Here is a 19,587-nt window from a genome sequence, read left to right on the forward strand (position 1 = left end):
TACTTGCCAAGGCTGACTTGACTTTACACAATGGCAGAACGCAGGGGAAAGAGATGACCCCAAAGGTATGCAGATCCAGGTAATCACCATATACAGTGTGTGAACTTTTTAGAAAGCATATGCTTACAGTATGTTGTCTGAGCTCTGGACATAAATCACAGAGAAGGAGATCAACCTGCTTCTTGATTAGTTTTGAGCACTACCCAATTACGATCAATTGACCTAATAATTCAGGGGTCAGCATATTCCCCGGTACCTGCTACAACAGGGGCCACCGACCTTACCAGACTGATGGGCACATTTTGTATTTTCAGAGACGCCATGGGTACTAGTCACAAATGGCTGCCATGAGGTCATGGCATAACACAGAATTAGAGGGAGTGCAGTCATTCCTGCTTCTCACCCCATCCCCTGCACAATCTCATGTTTACCGTGGAAAGCTATGTCCTGCTATTTCCGATTGTGGAGATACAGCAGTTAAGCGCACAAGGGGAATATAAATGTTTAAGATGAAGAAGTGAAGTGTACTAAACAAGAAGGGAAAATAGCACTTCTTGAGGAGTCTGGGGATTTCTATTGCATGGTGTCCTAACTACTCACTTACCAATCACAGTTCTGACTTCCTTCACCAGCTAAAATCACTGACAGGCAGGAGAAGCTAGGTTGGCTCATTTCACAGAAATCACTTAGAAGGGTACCTGCACATTTTGCTCCATAACTTTCTATCTAAATGAAAGCTCAAGCATCTTCATGGGCTCATGGGTGCTAGGCAGGGGGCTCTGCAAGCACCCAGTTGTAATGCCAATAAATATTTAATCCCAAAACTACAGAAGTGAAGGTGAGATACATGGGGAAAGGATGTTCTTACCTCAACCGAAAATGCAGAATCAACTTAATGCCACTATCTATGTCAAACACATGGTTAGGAGGGAACCATAATTTGGCCAGTGGATCATACAGTGCAAAGAAGCTCAAGCAGATTGGCGTGATTCCTGTGGAAGACAAAAAGATCTAGTAAGAAATGTTGAAGGAAACTATCATATTGGGCACAGCTTGGTAGTCACTCCTTAAAAGGCACTAATTTCTAACTGACCCTTTCCCTGAGATAACCCTGAGCCGAGGGTTGGGGAAACGATCAATACAAATAAGATAGCATATTAAATGAAACCAAGAAAGCACCCTTGTCAGTTGTAACATTATTTTTACTACATCCCAATGTCATCTAAAGGCAGAACTGAGGTTCCTATCCCCAGGATTAGGGTGCATACTCAAATGCTTTTTTTCCTTTTTAGAGAAAGGACCTCCTGCTCTGAACTCCCACTGAAGAGGTTTTAGGCACACACAAACATCACTCCAACCTAACTTAAAGTACTGTATATGGAACTGCATCAGCTGCTGTGCTATGCAGAACAGAAGTCAGCGGCACATAAAATTTTACTCCTCTGCTCCTGGGGCCCATGGTCTACATGTGCAGGTGAGAGGTGCCTTTTTAAAAAAATCATGAGGGCAATTTAAAAAGCTCCCAGCATTAAGAACTAGCACACCAGCAAGAAAGATTTCAGTTTAGAAAACCAGTGATATAGGGAGTAGGCTATCTGCAGAGAGCATTAGAAATGTGGTCCTTTGCCTGCAGTCTGAAGTGGTACAGTCTCTTCTACCTCAAAACATTTATCTATAACCTGTTTTCCAGCTAAGGTTGGCTCCCAAAGTGGTCTACTATCTACACAATGGTATAATGTAATTAGGTATATGCTGGCATGGTCGCAGAGGTGGCCTCTTCTAGTCCCTGACAGCTGGTGACCAATGGATTAGATTTTAGAATCTCAGGATCTTCCTTCCAGGAGAAGTTCCACTGAATGTGTGGACTAAGCTTCAGCACAAATACATTCACAAATATAAAAAGGGCAACATAGCTCATAAAATCCCACTGTTCTATAAAGTCAAAGCATGCCACAAGTCTACCCCAAAATGTATAGAATGTGAAGGTACTCCTAGGTTTGGATCCAAGCGTTAAGGCCCTGCCAAGCTAAAAAGAAGAGGCAGAATGCTCAAGGCTTTAAGCCTAGCTGAACAACTTCAGACTGTAAAGCACTTTGCAGTCCAGTGTCATCTACCACACTTCTTTTATGTAACGACAGATTTATACAACTGTATGTGATAAGGAGCTGCAGGAAATCAAACAACCCACTTATCCCCCTGCAAAATACTTTTCTAGTCCTTTTATTAGAGATCCTTTTATCTTGGGGACTTCCAAGGGAGGGATCATGGCAGACTGAAGGTATTTTGTCAGTTCTTTACCAATGGTGATAACAGTGTGATGTTTGCTGATAGCCAGACACAAGTCTGGCTGCCAGCTTCACTTCTTTTCTTTTCATTTTTAATATATTTTTATTAAAGATTTATTGGTTTATGTGCAATGTCTCTTTTTTCAAGTTACATTTTCTACAGATCAGTTTCATTTGTTGAGACATTAGTGTTACATTAGGAAGAAGGGGGAGGGGGGAATGGTGAGTGGGGTGGGGTCAGGTGGCAATGCTTCTATTCTACTTACTGTATACATGGGGTTTTGTGTCAGCGTCACTTGTCTCTCTTTACTATTCTCTTGTTCTCTTTACTATTCGTTTGTATTCCTTTGGTGGTGAGAGAGGTTGGAGTTGGCGTAGGGTGTGGTTGTTCGTTTGTGGCTGTGGTGAACCTATTTTTCATGTTTGAGGGGATGTGTGTGTGTGTTTTTGGATCAGGTTAGCCAGATTGATCCAAATGCTGTTGGCGGGTTCTTGTTATTGTCTTGTTGAGCTGTGTATGTGATAAAGGGTAACCATATCGGGGTGAAGGCGTCTTCTTCTATTTGTCCCCGTTTCAGTTTCAGTTTGTTGGTTAATATTTCTAATAAGGCTGTTTCTCATACTATTTGATACCATTGGTCTATGCTTACTCCTGACAGGTCTCTCCAGTGTCTGGCTATGATGTTTCTGGCTGCCGAGAGTAGGTGGGTTATGAGCTCTTTGTGAGTGGGCATTATTGTCTTGGAAGATGTTTAGTAGACCCAGTTCTGGGGTGACTTCTAATACTTGCTTAATTATTTGCATATTTCTTATATGACTGACGTCCAGAAGAGTTGGATTTTAGGACATTCTCACCACATGCGGAGGTATGTGCCTGTGGAGGTACATCCTCTCCAGCATTTTGGTGATGTTCCTGGGCATATTAAATGCTAATATGGTTTCCATGGTGTTAAAGGTAAAAGTAAAGGGACCCCTGACCGTTAGGTTCTGTTGCGGACGACTCTGGGGTTGCGGCACTCATCTCGCTTTACTGGCCGAGGGAGCCAGCGTACAGCTTCCGGGTCATGTGGCCAGCATGACTAAGCCGCTTCTGGCGAACCAGAGCAGTGCACGGAAACACCGTTTACCTTCCTGCCGAAGTGGTACCTATTTATCTACTTGAACCTATTCACTTCTGAAAAGGAGCTGGAAAGAAGGGATTGCTCCTTGTGGGACAGGGGGACTGTTGAGGGGCTCATCTCCTGCCCTGTGACTGAGAACTGTCAACTTGCTCAAACTACACTGCAGTCCTATTATGGGCACCAAGACTTCCTCCCTTTCTTAATTGCCTTCAAAATGAGATAATTTACAACCTAAAAGAGTTTCTGAGTCTGTTAGCAAAAAGCAAAAACCAACACCTGGTGAGTGAACTGCTTTCCATAATAAAGAAGGAGAAGGCAAGCAAGCTACTGTTCACGCCATCATAAAAGTGACAAAAAGCTGGATTTATGGTGTGAAATGAGAAAGTTTTAAATGGACAAGGGACATATGTGAAGCTTTTTATTTTTTCTTACTCTTTGACTAAAGTGTTTTAAGTAATTGAAAGCTACTTTGCCAGCTAACACTGTATTCCTGAGGATGGAATTTGCCATATCTCATGTTGTTGCCAAAACAAGGTTAAATTGCTGAAGCGATAGAAGATGTTTAGAGACAGAAATTCTAATAAAGTGAAGCAAGAAAAACTTCAACATTGAGAATGCTGCTTACAAGAAAAGGAAAAGAAGAAAGAGAAGTGGGGGGAAAGAATGAGATCTTCAGGGTCCCTGCTCACTGTGGATATTCTTATGCAGATGACGACAGAGCAAACAAAGTCTCTTCTAAAAGTCTCTTTAGAATAATTAGAAAATTGAGAAGATTAGAAGAATCAGTCAATAAAATAGAGGCATGCTATACACAATTGACTGGGGAAGTAGCCCAATTAAATGATAAAGTTGAGACCTTAGAAACAAAAAATGAAGTGATAAATAGAGAGATGGAAGAATGTTTGGATAATTCAGCATTAATAGAGCTGAGAAAAAATGAGTTCTGCTTAAGACTCAGAGTAATTCCAGAGGAAGGAGAAGACATCAGAACCAAAGTTATTAACCTACTGGCAGAATTACTGAGAAAGGAAGTGCTGGATGTGAAGGTAGAATTAAATGGGGAGAGTGTAGCAGTTTGACTTGTTTTACTATGATGCTGAACTTGAAAGAAATTTGAGAGAGAGGGAGGGAGGGAGAGATGTGAAACTACTGTGGAATAGTGATGGGAAAGTAGATTATTTGGGAGACGGGCTGTGAGAAGAGGAGGGAGGAGCAGTAGAAATATAGTTCTAGGAGCATTCCTCCTAAATAATGGGGGTTGGGGGAAGAAAGGAGGTCCCAAACCTCACCAAAGCAACCTTCCAGCATTACGGAAGCAAGAAAGGAATGCCCACAAGCAGGAGGACAACAAAGCACCCCCTCCACTCTTCCTTGATTCCCTTCCCACCTCAGCCATGCTAGCAAGCCTCTCTCTCTTGCTCCTTTAAATTGAACTAGATGCTCTATCAATCAGGTGGCAAAAGGGGATGGGGGAGATGATTGCCTGGAAGAGAAGGAAGAAGGAGAGTGACACCAATGCACCCCTCTCCTATTCACCAGGATCCAAAAGAAGAGCTGAAAATGCTCCTCATTAAAAGGAGCTCTAGAGGAGAGGTGGCAATGGGTGAGCTGAAAAATTAGCTGCTACAGCCTTCAGAAACCGGTGAGCACATTAGCAAGGTCCCTGGAGTTTTCTTAAAGCATAGGCAAGTTCATACAGGTGATGGAAGCTGCTCTAACAACTTGGTCATTTAGGATTTCAATGATCAACAGCAGCACTTAAATGGGCTCAGAAATACACCAGCAACCAGTGCATCCAGTACAAGAATGATGTCACACTGTTCCCACAGCCTTGCCCCCACTGGCATCTGAGTGGCTGCATTTTGTATCAAGCCATCTTTAAAGGCTGCCCACATAGAGTGCAGTGCCTATATATCATTACAGTAGTCTTGTCTGGATTTCACTGGAAGGCAAGGTTTGCCTTCTCTAGTTAGGACTGGTACACCAGCTACAACCCTAAGCTAGCAGAAGCCACCACTGCCACCACATATACCTCCACATTGAGTCCAGGACGGCTCTCAGACAGTGAACTTGCTCCTTCAGGGGGAGAACAACTCCATACAAATCCAATTGCAAGGCTCCACTGAAGCCCAAGCCTCTGGATGTCATATTCCAATGGTTTTCTATAGATATTGAACAACATGGGCAATAAGACACTTCTCCAAGAAGGGCTACATGTTTCCCACATATCTCTAGACAAGCCCTATGGGCCACTTACCAATCTTCTGTGCAATATCGATGCAGATCTCTTCAGCACAAGGAGTCCCTTGCATATAAGTCTGGTACTGTTCCTCCTGCTCACCCTTCCAGTGAAGATATACCCTCAGCCCTCCAGAAGGTGAAAAACGACATCCCTCCATGTCTGATTCACTGTGCTTCACTGCACAATGGCACAGTGGCATTCTGCCAATTCTTCCAAGTCCCTAGGTGGGAGGAAACAGAGACCTCGTTAAGGAAACCTAAAACGCTTTCAGGAAACGTAGTCTTCAGCAATGCATACTCTCAGGAACATAGAGAGTGTGTGTAATACAATGTAATATATATAGTGAATGATTCACACCCCTACACCACTTCCCTTTTGATAATATCAGGAAGAGCTTCCAAATACATGAAGTCTAAAACAGAGAAACAGGGGGTTACAGTCAGTTTGTAGAGGAAAGGCAGCTCAAGCAAAAGGATAATGTGGAGTATCCACAGATTGTTTAATTTTTCCAGAATCCACATACAGTAGTACCCAAACAACAATCCTTCCTAGCAGCTCTAAAGCACAGGTGACAGCAGGGCTGGCCCAGGGTCTTTTGCTACTCCAGGCAAAACTGAAAATGATGCCCCTGCAGCTGGGAGGGGCAGCATTGCTGTAGCAGCAGTAAAGGACCACTGGATGGTTTAGTCCAGTCAAAAGTGACTATGGGGTGCGGCACTCATCTTGCTTCAGGCCAAAGGAGCTGGCATTTGTCCACAGACAGCTTCCTGGGTCATGTGGACAGAATGACTAAATCGCTTCTGGCATAATGGGACACCATGACAGTAGCCAGAGTGCATGGAAACACTGTTTACCTTCCCGCCACAGCGGTACCTATTTATCTACTTGCACCAGTGTGCTTTCGAACTCCTAGGGTGGCAGAAGCTGGGACAGAGCAACCGGAGCTCACCATTGCCACACGGATTCAAACCTCCGACTTTCAGATCCACAAGCCCAGAGGCTCAGTGGTTTAGACCACAGTGCCACCCATGTCTCATAAGGTGGTGTAAGTGGTGGTACCACCCGTCCCAGCTGCCCAGAGGCTGCCAACCTGAGGCAACTGCCTCACCACACTTCATGGGTGATAGTGAAGTTACCCACCAGCACATGAAAAAGCAGGAACATTACAAATCATCACATAAGGCAGAAATGGGCACAGGAGCCAAGTGTTATTCAGTTCATCTTCTCACTGTTCTAGCTGGTAGGGAGGGATGCATTATATAGGAGTCTCATCCAAGAACCACAATGGACCTCATGCATCATTCAGTTCAACCCACTGGGTTGAAGCCATTCCTGAAAGAACTATTCTTTTCTTCACAAACAACTGGCATGGTCAACATTAGGAAATATTTCCCCATCTCTAAATCTAAGACTGTGTTGATTCCAAAGCACTAGTAATCCCAAATGAAAACACACTTTCCTGCTTCATGTACAATGAAGTGTTCTTTCATGCCAAAGAAGGTGCAGCAAGCATTAACTCAAACATCTGGTCAAACCAGAGGTCTCATTTCTTTCAATAGAGACCAAAGGATCATAATACCAGCCAGGTCTTCATGGCAGTTATACTATGCAGCAGTAAAATTCCAGTCTAGGAATGCAATTTATTGCTGGTTGTTTATGCAGAACAAGTAGGAAGAGCAGGATTCTGTCCCACCACCCAGCTGTTCCTCTCTACTCCTGGTATTTAAAATAAAATAAATAAAATAAAATCAGACCTACTATTTGGCTTCTGAAAAAGAGGAGGTTGATTCACTTCAGCATCACAAATTATATGGAATATATATTTATATCCCTGTTACTGAAATCTATGTGTATGCTGTTTAAGGAGTTCATCTCAAGTTCATGTAGGACACTTACATGATCAAAGGACATGCTGCTTTTTCCTCTCCTTGAGCATTCCTATTATAGTAATTAAAAATAAATATATCTCTACAAATTATACTGGTTCTGCAGTCTAGGTTTCTTTATCTGAATTCGGTATGTTTTATCCTAACATTTTTTAACACACACACACACACACGGGCTGGGGAGGACAACCCCAACTCAAAGTTAACTTGAGAAGTACATGTGTGCAGTGTTTGAAATTAGCCAGGTGCACTTTGCAACTGGGGCAGGTCCAACTGTGACCCCATGGAGATCTGTGGATGCCAGGCTGATGACTGACATCTCAATCTGGCTGCCCCCCCCCCCAGGTTTCTTAAGCAGGTAAGCAGAAGAGCTTATTTATTGCATTTATATCCCACCTTTTCCTCCAACGAGTACATGGTTCACCCCACTACTCAGTTAATCCCTACAACAACCCTGTGAGGGAGGTTAAGAGGCTGTGACTGGCCCAAGGTCACCCAGTTAGTTTCATGACTGAGTGGGGATTTGAACCCTGATCTTCCAGGTCCTAGCCCAATACTCTAACCACTACACCACACTGGCTTTCTAGAGTACGTCTACTATGCTATGAGCTAAATTAAATAGGTAAATAAATATGGGGGAGGCAAAATGCCACTTAGAGAAGGATGTGAAATATTTTCCTTGAAGCTTGAATTTGTTTTATTCTGGATTGCTCTATTTGATGTTTTAATGTGTTGTAAACCACTTTGAATTTTTTTTCATTTAAAATATAAAGTAGTATAGAAATAAAATGTATAATAATAACAACAATAATACATCTCACCCAGGGGGAAATGGCACTTAGACATTCTGTTGTGGTAACCATAACCTAGGTTTAAGGTGCCATTTGGCAATTACCTTATATATCTGAGTTTCTAACACTGCATGTGTGGCCAGATTTTCTGAGGTAAATGGAAAGGAATGCCAAGCCAGAGGAAGGCATTGATGCAGAATTGATTTTTTTAACTTCTATCTCTTGGAACCTATCTTTCAATTCCAAGAGTTTCACTTTAAAGGGAACTGGAAGCCAGGTTTCAGAGGCACACATGCACAAACATTCTATTAACAGCAAAAATAAGCAAATGGTTTTCCTTTAAAGCTAACAAGTTTATTTCCATGCAGCATCCTATGCTCCAAACCAAGTATTATGGGCAGTAAGAGTCAGCATTGTCTAGCAGATAAAAATGCCCGAACCTGGACTTTGAAAAACCTCAGTTCAAATCTGACATAATCTACCAACTCTCTGGGTTGTCTCAGGTACTAATCTTGCATCCCAGTGTCAATTTCTGAGCAAAGCTTGAGGATAAGTGTTGCCTCCACCCTTTCCTCAAAGGAATGAAAAGCAAGGAATCGGCATGTATTTTGACGGCACTTCTTATTCAGCATATTTTATTTATCCTTATGTGTGGGAAGGATGTGGTTATAGGTGTTAGGACTGGAGCAAAGATCTGCCATGAAGTCCACTGGGTGGCATAGGCTGCTCAGTCTCTCAGTCTATCCCACCCCTCAGATTTTTTGGGAGCTAGTGTACATTGCCTTGTGCCCATTGGAGATGGATATAAAACTAATGAATAATAATCATTCATATATGTTGTCTGCCATTTGCAAGTCTTATAATTGTGCAGCAACTTGTAGCTAAGCCTCCAATATTAAAGCCAACACACTCTATCCAGTACAATAGTACAGTGCTGAGAGATACACCATGTGCTCATTTCTACTCCAAGAGAAATACACTATATGCATCTTCCATTTAACAAAGTATCACAGCTGCATTTGAAGTAAGGCCTGAACTTCAGAACTTCTTCACCACAATTAGAAGGAATGGGAAAGAGTTTGCTACAAAGCACTAAAGTTAACAGACCACATTCAGTATCTGCACATCTGCTGTACTAAATAATACAGGACTAATCACTTGGGAGAATAGTTAAACAAAAAAGGAGATTGAGATCCAGGCTGCCATCCTTGCTGACTCAGATCTGTGGCCGATGGGCAAATCAAGTTCTCTTTACTTTTGGGGGAAGGGATGATGTATAAAATAAGAAGTGATTTCAGTCTGAACAAGAATGGACAGAACAAGCACGACAAAACAAACAGGAATCCATCCACAGTTACCTTATTGCTTAGTCTTAGAGAAAAAAAACAATATGTGCAACAGTGTTCTCTTCAGAACCCTGATTAGTTGAACTGTGCATCTATGAAAGGCATTTGAATAATAAGCAAGAGACTTTACATCCTAGACCCTTCTTTTTATTAGGCTCCCATTAAACTGTCAAACCTGCAATACACTAAGAAACTACCTTTTATGTTTTCCTATTACAATACTTGTATTATTATATGATAAACCCATTGTATAAACCCAAGCAGTCAGGCAGTTGGCTAGCTCATACTTTGGCAATGAAAACAACTTCATTCAAGTTAAGAATTAAAGCTAAGATTTTACCTGATGTGCTCTTCCATGCTAACCAAAGAATACAAAATTACACCACAGCAAATATTATAATCCCATGAGCAAAGCATTTGGCAAGGGAGAAGGCCAGGTGGAAAAACAAACACTTGCCAGGATACCAAAAACTATAAACACCTCCACAAGTTATAGATCAGATCACACTATGCTGGCCAAGCCCCTTCATAAGCAATAAAAATTACAATCTTAAAGACCTGATATAGAAGACAAGTGAGTCCAGCCCACCATACCATTTCCTTTCCTTGGGTAATACCTGTCCCACAGTAATGTTTCTCAATTCATTTCACATCCCTCTAGTTTCTTCTCATATACATACAGCAATCCTAGAAAGACCCACAAGGGTTCCTCCGATCTGCACACAGCATTTCTTCCAACGAAAACCACATTATGTCAGCTGGTAGAAACATCCTGTATTACCCCTTTCACAGCACAATTCAACCTATACTGGTTTGAACACGTTTATAAATCCTATGATCTTCCTAGAACTCCCCGCCCCCCAGAAACAGTCCACTATCTCTCTGTACAAATCTCTATGCAGCCCAGTAATTGCCTTCTTTCCATAACGCTAACTAGCATTGAGTTAATGCTTTTATAATGTTCAAGTCTTCACATTATCTTGTTGCAATCCCAATAACCTTGTAAGGCAGGTCAGCACTACTATCTCTGTACTGCAGATGGGAAAATGAGGTGGTCTGAGAGATTTGCTTGCTATAGATCACTGAGTAAGTTCATGCTAGAAGATAGATTTGAATTAAGGGCTTCCTGATTCATTGGTTTATCAACACTAATGTAAGTAATCAGTGCTCTCATATTGGGCCCCAAATATGTGTTAAAATACAGTGGTGCCCCGCAAGACGAATGCCTCGCAAGACGAAAAACCCGCTAGACGAAAGGGTTTTCCGTTTTGGAGGCGCTTCGTAAAACGAATTCCCCTATGGGGTTGCTTCGCAAGACGAAAAAAATCTTGCATCCCCCCGCGGGGTTTTTTCGCTTTTTTCGCCCTTTTCTTAAGCCGCTAAGCCGCTTATCAGCTGTTCCGCTGATAAGCCGCTTAACAGCTGATCGCTGGAAGCCGCTTGACAGCTGTAGCGCTAATCCGCTAAGCTGTCAATGGGCTTGCTTCGCAAGACGAAAAAACCGCTATACGAAGAGCCTCACGGAACGGATTAATTTCGTCTTGCGAGGCACCACTGTACACTGGAATTTCCACCACCATGTGAAACGGCAATGGACAGGAGGGCTTTTTCTGTGGTGGTCCTCAGATTGTGGAATCGCTTCCCCTCCAAGGTGTCCCTCACTTCTGCAAAGGCTTTGGGGTGGAAGATGTTACATACATGTAACCCACCCAGGAACTGCAAGGCAAAGGGTGGGATATACATGACTCTAAATAAATTGTCAAAGGCAGGCTTCCTCTGGTTTCAAATCTCCCTCTCAACCAACCATCTACAGAGACTCTCGTTTGCAGACAATATAACTGCAGATTACATTAGATGGTCCACTGGATCCAGAAGCTCCCAACCCCCACTCTCTCTCAGACTTTTACCTTGCCTCCAACTGCCACGGTCAGCTTCTCTATCCTGCATCATCCCACAGTGCACAAACTAGCTAAGACCATGTTGTAAGTTTCTTTGTGAACTTGTTAGGTAAAGAACACCAACAATTTATTTTTTAAAAAAACTTTCTTCATTTCATCTATTGCCCTCTGCCTGCAGCACTGTTAGGGGCAGATGTCAGGAGCAGGTCAGCAATAAATCACATGGCATCAGCGAAGTCAACTCGTTATTCAAGGAAACACAATTAGCTCGGGAGGCCAGGCTAGTGAGAACAGCAAGCTGTCCTGGTAGATCTTGCCCCTTATGAGGCAGCTGCAAGGACTGAAGGCCCCCGCCTTCCCACAGTTGCCTAAGCCTCCTCCTTCCCTGGGTCCTTTCAAAGCAATCTGAGACCAGCGGGGAGGGGAGCTGGTTGCATCAAGAGAGGAAAAACCCCCTGGCTTCTTCAGTAGCCTGCATGATCTCTGCTTCTTGCCCCCCCCCCAGCCTCTGCTTCGGCATCTGATTCTGGACTGCTCTCTGCCACGGGCTCTCCCACTCAATAAACCTTGTTGCCTCTTCACCTTCTGACACCTCCTCTTCTCAGTCTGCTCCCTCTTCTCCCTCCGACCACTCATTGTCATCCCACCCCCAGTCCCCTGGCTCTGAGCCTTATTCGGGGGGGGGGGGTCCCCAGCTGGTGCCTCCCAAGGCTCCTCTGCTTCCAGCCTGTCCATGACACTTAGTGATCTGGTGTTGAATACTGGCTAAGATGGTGAGTCAGGAAGTCCTCAGGACAGATCTCATCTCTACCATGAGCACACCAGACAGTGTGCAGTATTATCTTCATACTGCAAATGTGGATGCAGAAACGGGGGTGGGGGGTGGAATCTGCATTGCCTAAGGCTATCTTGCACTGGTATTATTGGTATTACTAAGATTATGTAGACAGTAAGTGCTCTGAGGCACACATGACATTCTGTGCAGTGCACCCTATGTACTAGGTAATATGTACTATACACCAGTGATTCTTACAAGCCTTCATAAATAGTGAATCCACGGTCACCTTTTCAAAGCTTTCTTCTTCTTTCTTCTCATAGCCTCTCTCTGGCCTCCAGAAGCCTCTCACCCTGAATCTAAACCTTTCGCTGCCTCCATCACAAGTACCTCCTCAACAGCCCCATAATAACTTTGCTGGATCAAACCTGCTCCATTTCTTGGTTCTCCAAAGCAGCCAGCTAGAAGCATGAAAATGTCACCATCACCAGCAGGTCTAGTTTCAAATCAGGAGTCGACATCTAGCTTCTGGTAAGCATGCAGATAAGCATGGTCAACAGGAACACTGAAAGATCTCTCTGTACTCATTGATTTGGCATTAATCTTCCACACACGCTATCTTCCCCAACGCATACATCACAGCTCTCTTAAGTAAACAAAACATAATAAACTGCGTAAATGAATAGAGGAAGAAATACAATTTCGACGCATATTAAAATCAGCTCGACACAACAACACGAAAGCTAGAGGAACTAACTTCCACCACATTATTCCCACGACTCTTTTCCCAACAGCCATCCTTCCTCTCGCTGCAGGTGCCATCCTCGGGTTCATTTCCAAGGCTCCGCATTTTGTCAAAACATCTAGTTCGCACATTGCACTCGCCAGAAGAGATCACGCCACTGGAGAGAAGCGCCAGCGGAAGTCTGGGGCCGCAGAAGCAGCCACACGGCTCGAGGGGACTGGTCTACCGACCCTCCAAACGCCGCGTATCTTACTTTTTCTTTTCTTTTCCAGCTGTCTCTAGGCGGAAAGCGGCTGTCGGCGCCAGCGCCTCTCGCGGCTGGCCTCCGCCTGCCCCAGCTCTCCCAAAGGTAGACTGCCCCTGGGCGGGGAGGTTCCACCGGCCGCCGGGCTTCGCACAAACACCGACCGGCTTGGGCTCAGAAGGCGTTTCTGAAGAAGGGTCCCCTGAGCTTCCGAGTTAACCGAGTCCTCTACTCCCCCCCCAGCCCCCACCCCGGGAGCACTTTCCTCCGCCTCACGCCTACCTCGCGACCTGGGGGAGGGGAGCCCCTCGACACCGACGCCTCCCCTCCCGCCGCCGCCGCCGCTGCCTCAGGGAGCCAAGCGCAGCCGAAGGCCCGCCCGCCGCTCGCGCCCGTCGCACAGAGACGCAGCTCGCAATAGGCTCCATGCGACGCCGCCTCCCATTGGCTCGCCCTCCGCCTCCAGGCGCGCCCTTTGCGGCGCCCCGCCCCCCCTTCGCCGGAACCCCACCCACCGGCCCGCGCGCCTCTCTATTGGCGGCTCCAAGTGAAGGGATTTACTTGGGCTGGAGGCCTCGGGAGCGCATGCGCGCTTCTTGTCACCTTGAGGTGCTCTGGCCAGGCGCTTCCCTGGTCAGGAGCGCACTGCTTAGTGTTGTTGCTGTGGAAGCGGAGGGAGACAGGCTGCCTTCATGCAGCAAGGGCGTAGGGTGGCCATATTTCAGAAAGTAAAAACCAGGACACCCCGAAAGTTGTTGAGCAGCTTTTTTGAGGAAGACCTCGAACTTGTTGACCTTTTTTTTCTTTTTTTCTTTTTTTTTTTGAAACCATCGAAATTGAGCTTTTTAAAAAGTTGTTACTGGATTTGTATACAGTACTGTCCATCATCTGATGATCTCAGGGCGGCTCACAGCATAAAAATAAATAGCAAAACAGCCCCCCCCCCAGTACATACAAAACATTGTGCAGGGACAACTTGAAAAATCATTGTACTGATCAGCAACACCATTTATATTAGCAGTGAAGTGTTCAGAGTACTTTGTTTTCTCCGTAGTCCTTATGAAGAAATAAACGTGTAAATGAGAGTACAGTGGTAGCTCAGGTTAAGTACTTAATTCGTTACGGAGCTCCGTTCTTAACCTGAAACTGTTCTTAACCTGAAGCACCACTTTAGCTAATGGGTCCTCCTGCTGCTGCGCCGCCGGAGCCCGAGTTCTGTTCTCATCCTGAAGCAAAGTTCTTAACCCGAGGTAATATTTCTGGGTTAGCGGAGTCTGTAACCTGAAGCGTATGTAACCCAAGGTACCAATGTATTGTTCTTCCTATATTGCAGTTAAGATATGAGAGCAGTGAAGTAGGCAGGGGCAAGAACAGACTTGGGAAATTCTTTGTTTAAAGCTCATACTCTTTAGCTACATGAGCTCAAATTCTGCGCTGTGGTCTAAACCACTGAGCCTCTTGGGCTTGCTGATTGGAAGGTTGGCGGTTAGAATCCAGGGTAGGCTCTTGTTGCTCTGTCCCAGCTTCTGCCAACCTAGCAGTTTGAAAGCACACCAGTGCAAGTAGATAAATAAGTACCACTGTGGCAGGAAGATAAATGGCGTCTCCGTGCACTCTGGCACTCATCACGATGTCCCGTTGTGCCAGAAGTGGTTTAGTCATGCTGGCCACATGACCCAGAAAGCTGTCTGCAAACACTGGCTCCCTCGGCCTGAAGCAAGATGAGTGCCGCACCCCAGTTGCCTTTGACTGGACTTAACCGTCCAGGGGTCATTTACTGTCAAATGTGTGTTTAGTTAGCTGCTCCTGCTCCCACTTCTCTGAAGTTTCTAGCCTAGCTAAAGCCTTGTGAGAAATGTTCTCTGCCCTGTTATTCTTCCCTCATCTCACAAACAGCTTGCAAATAATTCCAGGGGGCTTTTGTAATAATTACCTAAGTCTCTGCATTCTTCTCCCATTTGTCTGATGGCCTTGAAGCTTCTGTGCTACACAATGTATGTGGGTGGGGAAGGAGCACAGAAATGACAATGGAGAGCATCTGCATAGGTATCTTTGTTAAAACACTCGGAGCATAATCAAGCATTTAGTGGAGGATGACTGCAAGTCAAAAAGATGCAAAATATAACAAAGCTCAAAAAAGGGTTATCGGTCTACACAGCTAAATTATCTTGCTAAGCCGTGAGGCACAGTCACACTGAAAGATGGACATGACTCCAAGAGAAGCCATCAACCATACAAATTGCAAGGTGTTCTGAAGATCAAGCAAACAACCAGAATCATTGTACAGTGGTGCCCCGCAAGACGAATGCCTCGCAAAACGAAAAACGCGCACGACGAAAGGGTTTTTTGGTTTTTGCGTCGCTTCGCAAGACGAATTTCCCTATGGGCTTGCTTCACAAGACGAAAACGTCTTGCGAGTTTGTTCGCTTTTTTCCTAAAGCCGCTTGAAGAGGCGCAGTTGAGACGGACCGTGCTTCGCAAGACGAAAAACATCGCAAGACCAAAAACATCGCAAGACGAAAAGACTCGCGGAATGAATTAATTTTGTCTTGCGAGGCACCACTGTACAGAGAAAGGTGGGCTGGTTCTCACTACTATTCTATCCTGCCTTGGAAAAGTACACACATAGCAAATCATTGGGCTAAAACAGGGATTCTGAAACTAATATTGTGAGTTTCTCTCAAAGAACAAATACCTTCTCTCCCTGCCACTGCCACCCCTGGCAAAAAAGGACCAGAAACTTCACTGGTGATGACACTTGTAGAGAGGCAAGGGCAATGGCTTAGATTAAAGAAAGAACAGGGACAGATGAGGATCTGAGGTATGAAACTTCCTGCATTCTCACACATAAATACACAAGAATTCAGGGTTTCTCAGTGGAGCATCAACTTTGCCTTCATTAGGACAGCGTAGGAAAAACTCTTAGTGAGGATAGCAAGTCTGAAACGAGAACGGACTCCCTCGGAAGGTGGTGGACTCTCCTTCATTGGAGACTTTTAAGCAGAGGCTGGATGGCCATCTGTCCTGGATGTTTTAGTCCAGATTCCTGCAATGCAGGAACTAGATGACCTGCAAGATACATTCCAACCCTACAATTATTTGATTCTAAGAGTATGCAAGGGAGCTGGCTCTCTCTGGTAGCTTGTTGGGCAAGGAGAATGGCAGTGTGTTTTGCGTGTCCCTTCTAGAAGACATTACAAATTTATTTTTGTAAAAAAAAAAATTGAATCATTAATATTCAGTGCATTATTGGTGTTTTTTTAAAATATGGTCAGGCACAAATACCTGAGTGCAGTCTATGTATAGACATTGTAGTTTAGGGGGGGATACTTTATCATTTTATTCCCAGCTCACAATACTGCATCAATATCACTATCAATATCACATTTTTGTCAGAAACAAAAATGTCACTTCCTGGGCTCCTAGCACCTGCAAAATGAAATTATGCAAAGCCACATAATTCATTCTTCCTGGGTATAGGGCTGCCTTTTATTTATTTAGCACAGAGTAGAACATTCAGTCCTAGTTATGCCCAGCCCATGCACAATGGCTTTCATGCAGCAGCAGATGGGAAGGATTAGCTTTCACCTGCAGTGTCTTTCAACTTCCGGTCCCTTTGTTCAATCTAAATTTCTGGCTGCCAAACATTTATAGCTAGACATGGCATTATTATTATTATTATTATTATTAGTAGTAGTAGTAGTAGTAGTATACCACCTTTCATCCAAAGATCTCAGGGCAGTTCACAAGATAACATGGCATGTATTCTGACTATATACAAATGCACTACCTTACAAACACTACACTCCCATTCACCAAGAGTGTCAAGTTCTATTTAATGCAGAAACCAATATTCTCTCCCCGTCACATTTGCTCCCATGTTTTGGGATCTGTAGGTCAATCTCATCAGCGCCGGCTCCCACCGCCAACAAGATCTCTCTATGTTCCCTGGTTATTAGTTTTATCTTCCTCCTGCTTCCAGTCAGCAGCTTTATGCCTGTGCACAGGATGTATGAACAGGAATTTAAGAAGTCTGCTACTGGTAGATGTTGAACGCATATGATGCATAGGTCCTGGAATTTCCTGTACAAACCACCTCTCTCTTTCCCAGGCCTAGGGAAGCTGCTTGTTCTCTCCTAACATTGCTTCTGGTTGGCTCCAGGTCATCTCCCAAGATCTGGAGAACATGCCTGCTAAACATCCTGAATCATGACTGGCCTTGGTTTTCTGCCCTCACGTTCATGAGGGTATTCGCTCCCTGCCCATGCTTGGACTGTACTCACAGCAAATTGGTTCTTTAAGAAAGTGCCTGCAAAGGTAGGGGAGGAGCAATTAAGAGTATGATCCAAGTTTGATTTATACTCCATCTCCCCACAAAATGTCCAAAGACAACTTGAAATTTCCTGTTTCAAAATGGCTACTTAATGCCCCGTAGCTAAAACTGCAGCATCTATAGTGGCCTAAAGCACTTGTCCTACTCTCCATGGCCGTGAGATAGGAATGCTGCAAACTGATTATTTTGCCCTGCTAATTTTGTGAAATGCTGAACAGCTATTTGCAACTTTTTAAAGCAAGAATATAATTTATTCCAATGAATGATGTTGGCTTAGGTGTAGGCAGGCAAGCAGAACTCAACCTTTACCAAGAACCAGACAGAATATTTTATTTTTTTAGCCCAAGCTCTCGGAACCAATACCTGAAAGAGAACTAAAAGCAAAGCAAAAACACTAATATCAGTTCAGAATAAAGGTAAAATACTGATGTGATCCCCTCTATGCTATCATTATGGTGCAAGAATACAGTCATACCTGGGTTGAAGTAGCTTTGGGTTAAGCATTTTTGGGTTGCGCTCTGCAGCGACCCGGAAGTAACGCAGCACATTACTTCTGGGTTTCGCTGCTCACGCATGTGCAGACGCTCAAAATGATGTCACACGTATGTACAGAAGCGGCAAATTGCGACCTGCGCACGCGCAGACGCAGGTTGCATTCGCTTCAGGATGCGAACAGGGCTCCGGAACGGATTCCGTTCACATCCAGAGGTACCACTGTACATAAAACCAACATCTGAGAGAAGGTGGCATTGCATGCCATAAAGGTTCATTTTCTGCAGAGAATGGAGGATATCCTTGCATGAGTTGTCCCTCCCACTAGGCAGGACATACATAAATTAAGCCTTTTTGCCCTCACATGAGAGGGCGAACGCTCCAGTTCTTTCCCACTTAGCTCCCAGTGCAGGTCAGGTGACAACAGTTTTCTGTCACCCTATAGACTTGAGGAGAGGCTGGCATAAGGCTAATTACTTGGCTTGGAAGTGGAAGTTCAACACCCAGCTACATAGAAGTAAAGGCTTTCTTAGAGGGTACCCAGTTCTCTTTATTCTGCTAATTCCTCAGATGGGGAAGCCATAGGAACAATGTCCCCCACACAGCAGCGGGCCACCTCAGCTGGGGCCCTGATTCTGAGGAAACAATTGAATTGTTCTGGGAGGTTGCAGAGGCTACAGGTCCATCACCAGCCACCTTTGTAAATTTACAGTCAGATCTCTTGGTCTAACGCTACAGTTTACTGTGGGAGACTGAACAGAAATGTCTGTTAATTATAATGCACTGCAATCTCTATCTATTGTAAAGTCCTTCCCTATGGTGTAATACTCAGAGAGTCTTTCTTGCTCTTACACGTAGAATTGCAGAGTTGGGAGGGATGCTTATGGTCCTCTAGTCCAGCCCCCTTGCCCTGCAGGAATAAGCAGTAAGGGAACTGCCCCCTGAACACTCCTGCAGAGCTTGAAGCATTCTTTCTACGGCTTTGGCCTTTAAAAAGACAGGCTATCTATACAAGCCGTGGTGGGGACGTCAACAAGGCACCACACAGTGCAAAGTGAAACAGGTTCCGAGGGTCCGGCAGGTAATTCTAACAGACTTGAAAGTAGACACAATAGTTCTGGTATCTTGCCCAAGCATCAAAAATCATGTGTCAGTGGATGAGCCCTAAATTTGCTACCAAGCTTTTACTGCCCCACACTGGAACTCGGGTGGTGTACCACAAGCTATCCATTAGTGAGTCACATCACTGTTCTATCTAGCCCCGTATTGCTTAATCGGACTGCCCAGCAGTTCTCTCCATGTTCCAGCCCTCCTACCCAAGATGCATTAGCTGGCGATGCTAGGGATCAAATTTGCACCTTGCGCACCTAGTCCAGTATTCCGTCACTGGACTATGCACCCCGGCTGTTCCTGCAGTCAATCCTGATGT

General features: G+C 44.6%; 1 protein-coding gene and 1 long non-coding RNA gene across 5 annotated transcripts in view; one reads left to right on the forward strand and one right to left on the reverse strand.

Moving 5' to 3' along the window:
* TYK2 (tyrosine kinase 2) overlaps nt 1-13,747 on the reverse strand; it is a 53,939-nt gene extending 40,192 nt beyond the window's left edge. The window contains exons 1-3 of one of the 4 annotated variants that reach the window (XM_081893824.1): nt 13,616-13,747; nt 5,664-5,868; nt 869-992 (exon numbers count right to left, since the gene is read on the reverse strand). In XM_081893824.1, coding sequence (XP_081749950.1) covers nt 869-992; nt 5,664-5,847 — 308 coding nt within the window. In that variant the 5' untranslated portion in view covers nt 5,848-5,868; nt 13,616-13,747. Of the gene's footprint in view, nt 1-868; nt 993-5,663; nt 5,869-12,772; nt 12,797-13,101; nt 13,210-13,342; nt 13,522-13,615 lie in introns of those variants that run through there. The other 3 variants (XM_081893825.1, XM_081893822.1, XM_081893823.1) reach the window with 3 other exon arrangements.
* A 907-nt stretch (nt 13,748-14,654) lies between these two features.
* On the forward strand, nt 14,655-19,502 carry LOC309359693. The gene is made up of 3 exons (XR_014163907.1): nt 14,655-15,622; nt 15,906-18,121; nt 18,375-19,502. It is a non-coding gene; the product is annotated as an uncharacterized lncRNA (long non-coding RNA).
* The last annotated feature ends 85 nt before the right edge of the window (nt 19,503-19,587 follow it).

This window comes from Podarcis melisellensis (genome assembly GCF_964234715.1).
Source record: "Podarcis melisellensis genome assembly, chromosome: 17".
NCBI classification, from domain to species: Eukaryota; Metazoa; Chordata; class Lepidosauria; order Squamata; family Lacertidae; genus Podarcis; species Podarcis melisellensis.